General features: G+C 55.6%; 1 protein-coding gene across 2 annotated transcripts in view; it reads right to left on the minus strand.

Annotated features, from left to right (window-relative positions):
- The window catches only part of KCTD1 (potassium channel tetramerization domain containing 1), a 135,404-nt gene that overhangs the window by 55,569 nt on the left and 65,441 nt on the right, over positions 1-14,394 (minus strand). Inside the window, exon 1 of one of the 2 annotated variants that reach the window (XM_073679194.1) lies at positions 4,527-6,420. The exons of the other annotated variant lie outside the window; for it this stretch is intronic. Coding sequence (XP_073535295.1) covers positions 4,527-6,272 — 1,746 coding nt within the window. The 5' untranslated portion in view covers positions 6,273-6,420. Of the gene's footprint in view, positions 1-4,526; positions 6,421-14,394 lie in introns of those variants that run through there. 2 annotated transcript variants of the gene reach the window in all.

Genomic DNA, 14,394 nt, shown 5'->3' on the forward strand with positions numbered 1-14,394 from the left:
TACCCCCTCATTGTGGCAAGTACTATATGGGCACAATGTGTGGACAGCTATACCCTCTCGGTGTGGCAGGTACTATATGGGCACAATGTGTGGACAGCTATACCCCTCAGTGTGGTAGGTACTATATGGGCACAGTATGTGGACAGCTATACCCCGTTAGTGTGGCAGGTAATATATGGGCACAGTGTGTGGACAGCTATACCCCATCAGTGTGGCAGGTACTATATGGGCACAGTGTGTGGACAGCTATACCCTCTTAGTGTGGTCGGTACTATGTAGACAGTGTGTGAGTAGCTATACCCCGTCTTTGTGGCAGGTACTAGGTGGGCAAGTGTGAGAACAGTTATACCCCCTCAGTGTGGCCGGTAGTATGTGGTGACAGTTACTTATATTCCTGTGTGGCAGAAACATTTGTGGACACCATATGTGGATATCTATACTTCCTCGTTGTGGCTGTTATGTGGGCACAGTTATAGCCCCTCAGTGTGCATGTACTGTGTGGGCACAGTGTAAGGACAGCTGTACCGCTTAGTATGGCCGGTACTATGTGGGCACAATGTGAGGACAGGTACTATGTGGGCACAATGTGAGGACAGGTACTATGTGGGCAGTGTGTGGGCAGCCATATCCCCTCATTGTGGCAGGTAAAATGTGGGCACAGTGAGGACAGATATACCCCCTCAGTGTGGTAGGTACTATATGGTCACAGTGTGTGGACAGCTATACCCTCTTATTGTGCAGGCACTTTAAGGGCACAGTGTGTGGACAGCTATACCCTCTTAGTGTGGCAGGTACTTTATGGGCAGTGTATGGACAGCTATACCCTCTTAGTGTGGCAGGTACTACATGGACACAGTGTGTGGACAAATATACCCAATCAGTGTGGCAGGTACTAGATTTGCTCAGTGTATGGACAGCTATACCTTCTTAGTGTGGCAGGTACTACATGGGCACAGTGTGCTGACAGCTATACCCCCTTAGCGTGGCAGGTACTTTATGGGCAGTGTGTGGACAGCTATATCCTCTTAGTGTGGCAGGTACTATATGGGCACAGTGCGTGGACTGCTATACCCCTCAGAGTGGCAGGTACTATGTGGGCACAGTGTGTGGACTGCTATACCCCCTCAGTGTGACAGGTACTATATGGGCACAGTGTGTGGACAACTATACCCCCTCAGTGTGGCAGGTACTATATGGGCACAGTGTGTGGTCAACTATACCCCATCAGTGTGGCAGGTACTAGATTTGCACAGTGTGTGGACAGCTATACCCCCTCAGTGCGGCAGGTACTATATGGGCTCAGTGTGTGGACAGCTATACCCCATTAGTGTGGCAGGTACTATATGAGCACAGTGTGTGGACAGCTATACCCCATTAGAGTGGCAGGTACTATATGAGCACAGTGTGTGGACAGCTATACCCCATTAGTGTGGCAGGTACTATATGAGCACAGTGTGTGGACAGCTATACACCATTAGTGTGGCAGGTACTATATGGGCACAGTGTGTGGACAGCTATACCCTCACAGTGTGGCAGGTACTATATGGGTACAGTGTGTGGACAGCTATACCCCATCAGTGTGGCAGGTACTATATGGGCACAGTGTGTGGTCAACTATACCCAGTAAGTGTGGCAGGTACTATATGGGCACAGTGTATGGTCAACTATACCCCGTCAGTGTGGCAGGTACTATATTGGCAGTGTGTGGTCAACTATACCCCATCAGTGTGGCAGGTACTAGATTTGCACAGTGTGTGGACAGCTATACCCCCTCAGTGCGGCAGGTACTATATGGGCTCAGTGTGTGGTCAACTATACCCCATCAGTGTGGCAGGTACTACATGGGCACAGTGTGTGGACAGCTATATCCTCTTAGCGTGGCAGTTACTATATGGGCACAGTGTGTGGACAGCTATATCCTCTTAGTGTGGCAGGTACTATCTGTGCAAAGCATGTGGTCAGCTATACCCCCTCAGTGTCGCAGGTACTATATGGGCACAATGTGTGGACAGCTATACCCCTCAGTGTGGCAGGTACTATATGGGCACAGTGTGTGGACAGCTATACCCCTCAGTGTGGTAGGTACTATATGGGCACAGTATGTGGACAGCTATACCCCATTAGTGTGGCAGGTAATATATGGGCACAGTGTGTGGACAGCTATACCCCATCAGTGTGGCAGGTACTATATGGGCACAGTGTGTGGACAGCTATACCCTCTTAGTGTGGTCGGTACTATGTAGACAGTGTGTGAGTAGCTATACCCCGTCTTTGTGGCAGGTACTATGTGGGCAAGTGTGAGAACAGTTATACCCCCTCAGTGTGGCCGGTAGTATGTGGTGACAGTTAGTTATATTCCTGTGTGGCAGAAACATTTGTGGACACCATATGTGGATATCTATACTTCCTCGGTGTGGCTGTTATGTGGGCACAGTTATAGGCCCTCAGTGTGCATGTACTGTTACTGTGTGGGCACAGTGTAAGGACAGCTGTACCCCTTAGTATGGCCGGTACTATGTGGGCACAATGTGAGGACAGGTACTATGTGGGCACAGTGTGTGGGCAGCCATATCCCCTCATTGTGGCAGGTAAAATGTGGGCACAGTGAGGACAGATATACCCCCTCAGTGTGGCAGGTACTATATGGTCACAGTGTGTGGACAGCTATACCCTCTTAGTGTGCAGGCACTTTAAGGGCACAGTGTGTGGACAGCTATACCCTCTTAGTGTGGCAGGTACTTTATGGGCACAGTGTATGGACAGCTATACCCTCTTTAGTGTGGCAGGTACTACATGGGCACAGTGTGTGGACAAATATAACCAATCAGTGTGGCAGGTACTAGATTTGCACAGTGTATGGACAGCTATACCCTCTTAGTGTGGCAGGTACTACATGGGCATAGTGTGCGGACAGCTATACCCCCTTAGCGTGGCAGGTACTTTATGGGCACAGTGTGTGGACAGCTATATCCTCTTAGTGTGGCAGGTACTATATGGGCACAGTGTGTGGTCAGCTATACCCCCTCAGTGTGGCAGGTACTATATGGGCACAGTGTGTGGACAGCTATACCCTCTTAGTGTGGCAGGTACTATATGGGCACAATGTGTGGACACCTATACCCTCTTAAGTGTGGCAGGTAATATATGGGCACAGTGTGTGGAAAGCTATACCCCCTCAGTGTGCAGGTACTATGTGGTGACAGCTATATTCCTGTGTGGCTGGAACATTTGTGCACACCGTATGTGGATATATATACCCCCTCGGTGTGGCACGGTGGGTGGCCAGTTATACCCCCTCAGTGTGCAGGTACTATGTGGGCACAGTGTGAGGCCAGGTACTATGTGGGCACAGTGTGAGGCCAGGTACTATGTGGGCAGCTATACCCCCTCAGTGTGACAGGTACTATGTGGGCACAGTGTGTGGACAGCTATACCCCCTCAGTGTGGCCGGTAGTATGTCGTGACAGCTATATTCCTGTGTGGCTAGAACATTTGTGCACACCGTATGTGGATATCTATACCCCCTCAGTGTGGCACCGTGTGAGGCCAGTTATACCCCCTCAGTGTGCAGGTACTATGTGGGCACAGTGTGAGGCCAGGTACTATGTGGGCAGCTATACCCCTTAGTGAGGCAGGTACTATGTGGGCACAGTGTGTGGACAGCTATACCCCTCAGTGTGGCAGGTACTATGTGGGCACAATGTGTGGACAGCTATACCCCTCAATGTGGCAGGTACTATGTGGGCACAGTGTGTGGACAGCTATACCCCTCAGTGTGGCAGGTACTATGTGGTCACAATGTGTGGACAGCTATACCCCTCAATGTGGTAGGTACTATCTGGGCACAGTGTGTGGACAGCTATACCCCTCAGTGTGGCAGGTACTATGTGGTCACAATGTGTGGACAGCTATACCCCTCAATGTGGCAGGTACTATGTGGGCACAGTGTGTGGACAGCTATACCCCCTCAGTGTGGCAGGTACTATGTGGGCACAGTGTGTGGACAGCTATACCCCTCAATGTGGCAGGTACTATGTGGGCACAGTGTGTGGACAGCTATACCCCTCAATGTGGCAGGTACTATGTGGGCACAGTGTGTGGACAGCTATACCCCCTCAGTGTGGCAGGTACTATGTGGGCACAGTGTGTGGACAGCTATACCCCCTCAGTGTGGCAGGTACTATGTGGGCACAGTGTGTGGACAGCTATACCCCTCAGTGTGGCAGGTACTATGTGGGCACAGTGTGTGGACAGCTATACCCCTCAGTGTGGCAGGTACTATGTGGGCACAATGTGTGGACAGCTATACCCCTCAATGTGGCAGGTACTATGTGGGCACAGTGTGTGGACAGCTATACCACTCAGTGTGGCAGGTACTATGTGGGCACAATGTGTGGACAGCTATACCCCTCAATGTGGCAGGTACTATGTGGGCACTGTGTGTGGGCAGCCATACCCCTTCCCTGCTGTAGCTGGTACCTGTACCCCTGCTTACATAACCTGTATAGGAGCCAGTCATGTATTACCTGTACAGGGGTGAGCACCGCCGGGGAGGTGACCACGGTGGGGGCCGTCAGCACCAGGTGACCATTGGTTTCCGGACAGGGCGGCTGAGGGTCGTTCTTGACAGCTACCAGCAGGACACAGTCGGGGGGCTCGGCAGGCCGCAGTCTCTTGGGGGAGGGCGGGCCGCAGGTGTCTATGGGTGGGTTGGCCTCGTACAGCGGCCTCTTGGTGGGCAGCTCGGTCTTGAGGTCAGGCAGGCTGCCCGGTTTGGGCAGGATGTAGGTGTTGGCAGCTAGCTGGGCTGCCCTGTGCCTGGCACCGTTCATGCTGTCCATGAAGTAGGGGGGGCCTAGCTTGGTGCCGATGCCAGCGATGCTGTTGAGTGTGGCCACGGACACGGCCCCGATGCAGTGGTTGGTGTAGGTCTTGGACAGCTTGGCGGCCTTGGACAGCATCTGCATGCGGGTGCCCAGCAGGTTCTTGCCGATGGCCTTGTTCTCGTACCAGGTGACGTCGGCCTCGCTGCAGTGGTCCCGGGGCCGCTGGAAGAACGCTTTGCACAGAGGGTTGCGCTTGGCCAGGTACTTGACGAAGCTGGCATAGGGGCAGAACTCGGTGCCGGTCTCGTACATGCGGGGGAGGTTCTCCTCGTCGCCGTCCGTCGTGGCCGCTCCGCCGGGCGCTCCGCGCTTCTTGCCCCATGACGAGGAGCGGGACTTGTGATAGGGCCCCAGTGCCTTGAAGTAGACGAAGCGCCGGCCGTCCTCGTCCATGGCCAGGCCGAACGAGTCCTCCTCCAGCTCCCGCTGGTTCTCCCGGCCCCGGGTGCAGAAGTACATGCAGGTCTCGAACCAGACCTTGTTGAGGAGCCCGAACGGCGTGGCCGCGCTGAAGACGCAGGAGGTGTAGAGCTTGCGCAGGTCCGCCCGGGTGATCGCCTGCTTCTGCACCACGGGGCCGGCGCCCTGCTCCTCCAGCTTGCGGATGACGGCGGCCAGGGTGAGGTTGGCGCTCCGCAGCTCGGGGTCCTTGGTGAGGTCCAGGGTGCGGCAGTAGGGCGGCTCGTTCAGGTAGCGGTTCAGGGACGAGCGGATGCTGATGAGGGAAGACTTGCTGTACAGCTGGCCGCTCTTGGACCGCGCTTCGGCGTAGAAGGAGCGCAGCACCCGGCACAGCGCCTCCTTGTCCATGCTCTCGAAGTCCGGGCTCTGCGCCTTCTCGCTCAGGTACTCCCGGAAGATGCGCACGGCGTAGCGGGTGGCCAGGCGGGTGTTCTCGCTGAGCCGGGCTCGCTCCGGCCGCTCGGAGGATGGGGACCCCGCACAGCCGGCTCCGTCCACTCCGCCCCCGGCCGCTCCGAGCTGCAGCAGCAGGGGCTCCACATCCTCCACCACCATGCCGGGGCGCAGGCCGGGCGGCAGCAGCGGGAGCTGTGCGGAGCGATGCGGGACCATGCCCGCCGTGCCCCGGTACGGGCTCTCCAGCAGCGCCGCGTCCTCCCACTCCAGCTGGATCTCCTCATCATCCTCCTCATCCTCATCGTCCTCCATATCGTCGTCCTCCAGCAGCAGCAGCTCGTCCTCCTCATCCTCCTCGGTGATCTGCACCTCCCGGATCTCATCCTCATCCTCCTCTTCTTCTTCTTCGTCCTCCTCACCCGCGCTGCCCGGCTGTAAGCGGTGCTGGGCCGCCCGGGGCTGGGCGTGCAGGGGGTCGCTGTCCGCGGTGCCCGGGTTGCAGTCGCCGCTGCCAGGCATCCTCGCCATATTGCTCTTTATTCCCCGCTGCCTGCTGTGTATAGGAGGCTGTGCCGCCTCTCTCTGCCAGTCCCCGGGCCCGGGCGCATGCGCTATATTGGACCGCGGCTGCCTGGGTGTAATGACCTTCACAGACCGGGGGGAGGGGACGGGGAGGACGGGGGCGGGCGGCGGTGGGGACAGCCTGTGCCCGGGGAGGAGGAGTGCTGCACCGCGGCTGCTTGTTGTTATTATGACTGCACGTGTAGTGATGCAGCTGCGATACAGCCAGTGTGTCCTCCACAGCTGCGATACAGCCAGTGTGTCCTCCACAGCTGCGATACAGCCAGTGTGTCCTCCACAGCTGCGATACAGCCAGTGTGTCCTCTACAGCTGCGATACAGCCAGTGTGTCCTCTACAGCTGCGATACAGCCAGTGTGCCCTCCACAGCTGCGATACAGCCAGTGTGTCCTCCACAGCTGCGATACAGCCAGTGTGTCCTCTACAGCTGCGATACAGCCAGTGTGTCCTCTACAGCTGCGATACAGCCAGTGTGTCCTCTACAGCTGCGATACAGCCAGTGTGTCCTCCACAGCTGCAATACAGCCAGTGTGTCCTCTACAGCTGCAATACAGCCAGTGTGTCCTCCACAGCTGCGATACAGCCAGTGTGTCCTCTACAGCTGCGATACAGCCAGTGTGTCCTCTACAGCTGCGATACAGCCAGTGTGTCCTCCACAGCTGCGATACAGCCAGTGTGTCCTCTACAGCTGCGATACAGCCAGTGTGCCCTCCACAGCTGCGATACAGCCAGTGTGTCCTCCACAGCTGCAATACAGCCAGTGTGTCCTCTACAGCTGCAATACAGCCAGTGTGTCCTCTACAGCTGCAATACAGCCAGTGTGTCCTCTACAGCTGCGATACAGCCAGTGTGTCCTCTACAGCTGCAATACAGCCAGTGTGTCCTCCACAGCTGCGATACAGCCAGTGTGTCCTCTACAGCTGCGATACAGCCAGTGTGTCCTCTACAGCTGCGATACAGCCAGTGTGCCCTCCACAGCTGCGATACAGCCAGTGTGTCCTCCACAGCTGCGATACAGCCAGTGTGTCCTCTACAGCTGCAATACAGCCAGTGTGCCCTCCACAGCTGCGATACAGCCAGTGTGCCCTCCACAGCTGCGATACAGCCAGTGTGCCCTCCACAGCTGCGATACAGCCAGTGTGTCCTCCACAGCTGCGATACAGCCAGTGTGTCCTCTACAGCTGCGATACAGCCAGTGTGTCCTCCACAGCTGCGATACAGCCAGTGTGTCCTCTACAGCTGCGATACAGCCAGTGTGTCCTCCACAGCTGCGATACAGCCAGTGTGTCCTCCACAGCTGCCAGTGTGTCCTCTACAGCTGCAATACAGCCAGTGTGCCCTCTACAGCTGCGATACAGCCAGTGTGCCCTCCACAGCTGCGATACAGCCAGTGTGTCCTCTACAGCTGCAATACAGCCAGTGTGCCCTCCACAGCTGCGATACAGCCAGTGTGCCCTCCACAGCTGCGATACAGCCAGTGTGTCCTCTACAGCTGCGATACAGCCAGTGTGTCCTCTACAGCTGCGATACAGCCAGTGTGTCCTCCACAGCTGCGATACAGCCAGTGTGTCCTCTACAGCTGCAATACAGCCAGTGTGTCCTCTACAGCTGCGATACAGCCAGTGTGCCCTCCACAGCTGCGATACAGCCAGTGTGTCCTCCACAGCTGCGATACAGCCAGTGTGTCCTCCACAGCTGCGATACAGCCAGTGTGCCCTCCACAGCTGCGATACAGCCAGTGTGCCCTCCACAGCTGCGATACAGCCAGTGTGTCCTCCACAGCTGCGATACAGCCAGTGTGTCCTCTACAGCTGCGATACAGCCAGTGTGTCCTCCACAGCTGCGATACAGCCAGTGTGTCCTCCACAGCTGCGATACAGCCAGTGTGTCCTCTACAGCTGCGATACAGCCAGTGTGCCCTCCACAGCTGCGATACAGCCAGTGTGCCCTCCACAGCTGCGATACAGCCAGTGTGCCCTCCACAGCTGCGATACAGCCAGTGTGCCCTCCACAGCTGCGATACAGCCAGTGTGTCCTCCACAGCTGCGATACAGCCAGTGTGTCCTCTACAGCTGCGATACAGCCAGTGTGCCCTCCACAGCTGCGATACAGCCAGTGTGTCCTCCACAGCTGCGATACAGCCAGTGTGTCCTCCACAGCTGCGATACAGCCAGTGTGCCCTCCACAGCTGCGATACAGCCAGTGTGCCCTCCACAGCTGCGATACAGCCAGTGTGCCCTCCACAGCTGCGATACAGCCAGTGTGTCCTCCACAGCTGCGATACAGCCAGTGTGTCCTCCACAGCTGCGATACAGCCAGTGTGCCCTCCACAGCTGCGATACAGCCAGTGTGCCCTCCACAGCTGCGATACAGCCAGTGTGCCCTCCACAGCTGCGATACAGCCAGTGTGCCCTCCACAGCTGCGATACAGCCAGTGTGCCCTCCACAGCTGCGATACAGCCAGTGTGTCCTCCACAGCTGCGATACAGCCAGTGTGCCCTCCACAGCTGCGATACAGCCAGTGTGCCCTCCACAGCTGCGATACAGCCAGTGTGTCCTCCACAGCTGCGATACAGCCAGTGTGTCCTCCACAGCTGCGATACAGCCAGTGTGTCCTCCACAGCTGCGATACAGCCAGTGTGCCCTCCACAGCTGCGATACAGCCAGTGTGTCCTCCACAGCTGCGATACAGCCAGTGTGCCCTCCACAGCTGCGATACAGCCAGTGTGTCCTCCACAGCTGCGATACAGCCAGTGTGCCCTCCACAGCTGCGATACAGCCAGTGTGTCCTCCACAGCTGCGATACAGCCAGTGTGTCCTCCACAGCTGCGATACAGCCAGTGTGCCCTCCACAGCTGCGATACAGCCAGTGTGCCCTCCACAGCTGCGATACAGCCAGTGTGCCCTCCACAGCTGCGATACAGCCAGTGTGTCCTCCACAGCTGCGATACAGCCAGTGTGCCCTCCACAGCTGCGATACAGCCAGTGTGTCCTCCACAGCTGCGATACAGCCAGTGTGTCCTCCACAGCTGCGATACAGCCAGTGTGTCCTCCACAGCTGCGATACAGCCAGTGTGTCCTCTACAGCTGCGATACAGCCAGTGTGCCCTCCACAGCTGCGATACAGCCAGTGTGTCCTCCACAGCTGCGATACAGCCAGTGTGCCCTCCACAGCTGCGATACAGCCAGTGTGTCCTCCACAGCTGCGATACAGCCAGTGTGTCCTCCACAGCTGCGATACAGCCAGTGTGTCCTCCACAGCTGCGATACAGCCAGTGTGTCCTCCACAGCTGCGATACAGCCAGTGTGCCCTCCACAGCTGCGATACAGCCAGTGTGCCCTCCACAGCTGCGATACAGCCAGTGTGTCCTCCACAGCTGCGATACAGCCAGTGTGCCCTCCACAGCTGCGATACAGCCAGTGTGTCCTCCACAGCTGCGATACAGCCAGTGTGCCCTCTACAGCTGCGATACAGCCAGTGTGTCCTCCACAGCTGCGATACAGCCAGTGTGTCCTCCACAGCTGCGATACAGCCAGTGTGTCCTCTACAGCTGCGATACAGCCAGTGTGCCCTCCACAGCTGCGATACAGCCAGTGTGTCCTCCACAGCTGCGATACAGCCAGTGTGTCCTCCACAGCTGCGATACAGCCAGTGTGTCCTCTACAGCTGCGATACAGCCAGTGTGCCCTCCACAGCTGCGATACAGCCAGTGTGTCCTCTACAGCTGCAATACAGCCAGTGTGCCCTCCACAGCTGCGATACAGCCAGTGTGTCCTCCACAGCTGCGATACAGCCAGTGTGCCCTCTACAGCTGCGATACAGCCAGTGTGTCCTCCACAGCTGCGATACAGCCAGTGTGTCCTCCACAGCTGCGATACAGCCAGTGTGTCCTCCACAGCTGCGATACAGCCAGTGTGTCCTCCACAGCTGCGATACAGCCAGTGTGTCCTCTACAGCTGCAATACAGCCAGTGTGCCCTCCACAGCTGCGATACAGCCAGTGTGTCCTCCACAGCTGCGATAAAGCCAGTGTGTCCTCTACAGCTGCAATACAGCCAGTGTGCCCTCCACAGCTGCGATACAGCCAGTGTGTCCTCCACAGCTGCGATACAGCCAGTGTGCCCTCTACAGCCAGTGTGTCCTCCACAGCTGCGATACAGCCAGTGTGTCCTCCACAGCTGCGATACAGCCAGTGTGTCCTCCACAGCTGCGATACAGCCAGTGTGCCCTCTACAGCTGCGATACAGCCAGTGTGTCCTCCACAGCTGCGGTGCCACACTGCAACCCTTGCACTCCACAGCTGCGGTGCCACACTGTCACCCCTGCCATTTACTGCTGCGGTGCCACACTGCAACCCTTGCACTCCACAGCTGCGGTGCCACACTGCAACCCCTGCACTCCACAGATACGGTGCCACACTGCAACCCCTGCACTCCACAGCTACGGTGCCACACTGCCATCCCTGCATTCCACAGCTGCGGTGCTACACTGCCACCCCTGCACTCCACAGCTGCGGTGCCACACTGCAACCCCTGCACTCCACAGCTGCGGTGCCACACTGCAACCCCTGCACTCCACAGCTACGGTGCCACACTGCCACCCCTGCACTCCACAGCTGCGGTGCCACACTGCCATCCCTGCACTCCACAGCTGTGGTGCCACACTGCAACCCCTGCACTCCACAGCTGCGGTGCCACACTGCAACCCCTGCACTCCACAGCTACGGTGCCACACTGCCACCCCTGCACTCCACAGCTGCGGTGCCACACTGCCATCCCTGCACTCCACAGCTGCGGTGCTACACTGCCACCCCTGCACTCCACAGCTGCGGTGCCACACTGCCATCCCTGCACTCCACAGCTGTGGTGCCACACTGCCACCCCTGCACTCCACAGCTGCGGTGCCACACTGCCATCCCTGCACTCCACAGCTGCGGTGCCACACTGCCACCCCTGCACTCCACAGCTGCGGTGCCACACTGCCATCCCTGCACTCCACAGCTGCGGTGCCACACTGCAACCCCTGCACTCCACAGCTGCGGTGCCACACTGCAACCCCTGCACTCCATAGCTGTGGTGCCACACTGCCATCCCTGCACTCCACAGCTGCGGTGCCACACTGCAACCCCTGCACTCCATACCTGTGGTGCCACACTGCCATCCCTGCACTCCACAGCTCCGGTGCCACACTGCGACCCCTGCACTCCACAGCTGCGGTGTCACACTGCGACCCCTGCACTCCACAGCTGCGGTGTCACACTGCCACCCCTGCCCTCCACAGCTGCGGTGCCACACTGCCACCCCTGCCCTTCATAGCTGTGGTGCCACACTGCCACCCCTGCCCTCTATAGCTGCGGTGCCACACTGCCACCCCTGTCTGGGGGAAGCTGGTTGGGTCTTATAAGACTTTATAACTAGTAAACACTGAGTACCCGACGGCACCATTGAGTATCATGGGGCAGACGGGTGACCCTTTTTCCAGCGGTACCCGTCTTTTATGCCAGATACATGGATCTGCGGTAAAGAGCGGAGCGTTGTACTCAGCCCTGTCCGCCAGTCCTCTTATACCAGCAGACGTTCCTACAAAACACTCGTTCATCGATGATCGGCTCATGATAAAAGGCCATTACTGTCTATACTGCGCTGCTATACCCTCGCTGCGGACAACATACAACCCTGCTATTAGCTGCTGCCGTCATGTGTAAGAGAACGTGTGCATTTCAGAGAGCACATTTTTGAAAGTTAGTCGAAGACGATGTGAATATAATGGCTAGTCCGAGGCCAATGCCCTTTGCCTTCTCTCTTCCCTGCTCATCTAGAGCAATAGGTCTGTCCCTATGTATGTGTATAGAGAGAGAACTGTCTGATAAGGAGTGCGAGGTCAGAAGAAGACACCAGGGACCTGCCTCTTAAGCCACTCATCCTAGACACATGGTCCCCGGACGGCTTTTCCAAGGGCTGACAGGTCTCTCCCATAGTGATCACCTTCTAGTTATATTTGCTCTGAAACGCTATGATGTTTCTGAGAATGTATGTGATTGCGAGCGTGCAGCCAGGATGATTAATGCTGCCCGTGGTTTGAGCAGCTTAGAGGAGCTGACAGGTTCCTTTAAAACCATAACCACATTGTAACGCTCTGCTCTCCCTGTGCTTAACCCTTTCTTCAGAGGATTTCTTGATTTATAAGGCAGAATTCAGACACCTATGGTTCACGGTATATATACAGACTGGAGTGCCTGGACTGGTCACAGGTCTCCTAGCCTTACGGCTTCATATACAGTAATAGCCGAAAATGTGGCACCCTTGAATTTGTTCCAAAAATTGAAGTATTTTTCCCAAAAAATTATTGCGATTACACATGTTTGTTATACACGTTTATTTCTTTTGTGTGTATTGGAACAACACAAAAAAAACTGAGAAAAAAGGCAAATTGGACATAGTTTCACACAAGATGCCAAAAATGGGCCGGACAAAATTATTGGCACCCTCAACATAATTTGGTTGCACACCCTTTGTAATAAATAACTGCAATCAATCGCTTCCTATAACTATCTAAAAGTTTCTTACACCTCTCACCTGGAATTTTGGACCACTCCTCTTTTGCAAACTGCTCCAGGTCTCTCATATTTGAAGGCTGCCTTCTCCCAACAGCAATTTTAAGATCTCTCCACAGGTGTTCTATGCGATTTAGATCCGGACTCATTGCTGGCCACTTCAGAACTCTCAAATGCTTTAATTCCATCCATTTATGGGTGATTCTTGAAGTATGTTTGGGGTCATTGTTCTGCTGGAAGATCCATGACCTTGGATGCAAACCCAGCTTTCTGACACTGTGCACTACATTGCAAACTAAAATCAATTGGTAATCTTGAGATTTCATGATGCCTTGCACACAGTCAAGGCATCCAGCGCCAGAGGCAGCAAAACAACCCCAAAACGTCTTTTGACCTCCACCATGTTTGACTGTAGGTACTGGGTTTTTTTCTTTGTAGGCCTCATTTAGTTTTCGGTAAACAGTAGAATGATGTGCTTTACCCGATAGCTCTATCTTGGGCTATGTGCACACAATGCGGTTTTAATGCTTTTCCACGGCTGTTTTTCCGCTGCGGAAACGCATTAAAACCGCTTGTTAATAGGTCTGCCATGTATAGCAAATTTCCGCTCCGGATTACCATTGCAGTAAAAACCGCAGCAATACCATTTATTGCGCTATTCCACAGAGAATTTGCGCCCATTGACTTGCACTGAATCGCAGCAAACCCGCAGGTAGAATATCTGTACCTGCGAAATTGCTGGGCTTCAATGAAAATAGGAAACGTGGTGCGGGTGGTACCCGGGTCAGGAGAGGAGGCTAGTACTCCTTTCATCCAACTGCGGCTCTGGAGAGCTGATAACAGCGACAGCTTCATGGATGGGAGGAGCAGCAGTCTGCTCTGCCCAGCCCCCGGTAGTAAAAAAAAGAAAAAAAAAGTAAAAAGAAAAAAATAAACATTTATACTCACCTATCCGGCGGCCCCCGGGGTCCTCCTGGTCCCCGGCGATGCTGTCATCCGGGCGGCCAGCGGTACACTACGAGAAGCGGGCTCGCGCCCCCCAGTGTACCGAGATGCCAGGACCTGCGGTGACGTCACTGATCAGCTGATGGTTACGTGACCATCAGCTGATCAGTGCCAGCAGCGATCAGCTGATAGTCACGTGACCATCAGCTGATCGGTGACGCCAGTGATCAGCTGATCGGTCACGTGAATGATCAGCTGATGCTCACCCTGGGAACATTCTTGCGAATGTAAGCTCACTGGAGCTGATCAGTTGATCTTCAGCTGATCAACCCGAGTGACCTCCTGCAGCAGCATGTATACTGACGGGTGATTTTACACCCCTGTCAGTATACAATGCTGTCTTCTACAGCAGTGACATCAGTGATTTCTGATGTCACTGCTGTAGAAGTGACCCAAATCGCCATGGGACACTCGGCGTAATCGTGGACTGCGTCGTTGACGGCGGACAGGTGAGGGATGTGGTTGTTTGTTTTTTTACGTTTTTTTCAGGAGATCGAGGGTTTCGCGAACGG

The sequence above is a fragment of the Phyllobates terribilis genome, unplaced genomic scaffold (assembly GCF_046119375.1).
Source record: "Phyllobates terribilis strain yellow unplaced genomic scaffold, ASM4611937v1 Scaffold_4__5_contigs__length_816908805, whole genome shotgun sequence".
Taxonomy (NCBI): domain Eukaryota; kingdom Metazoa; phylum Chordata; class Amphibia; order Anura; family Dendrobatidae; genus Phyllobates; species Phyllobates terribilis.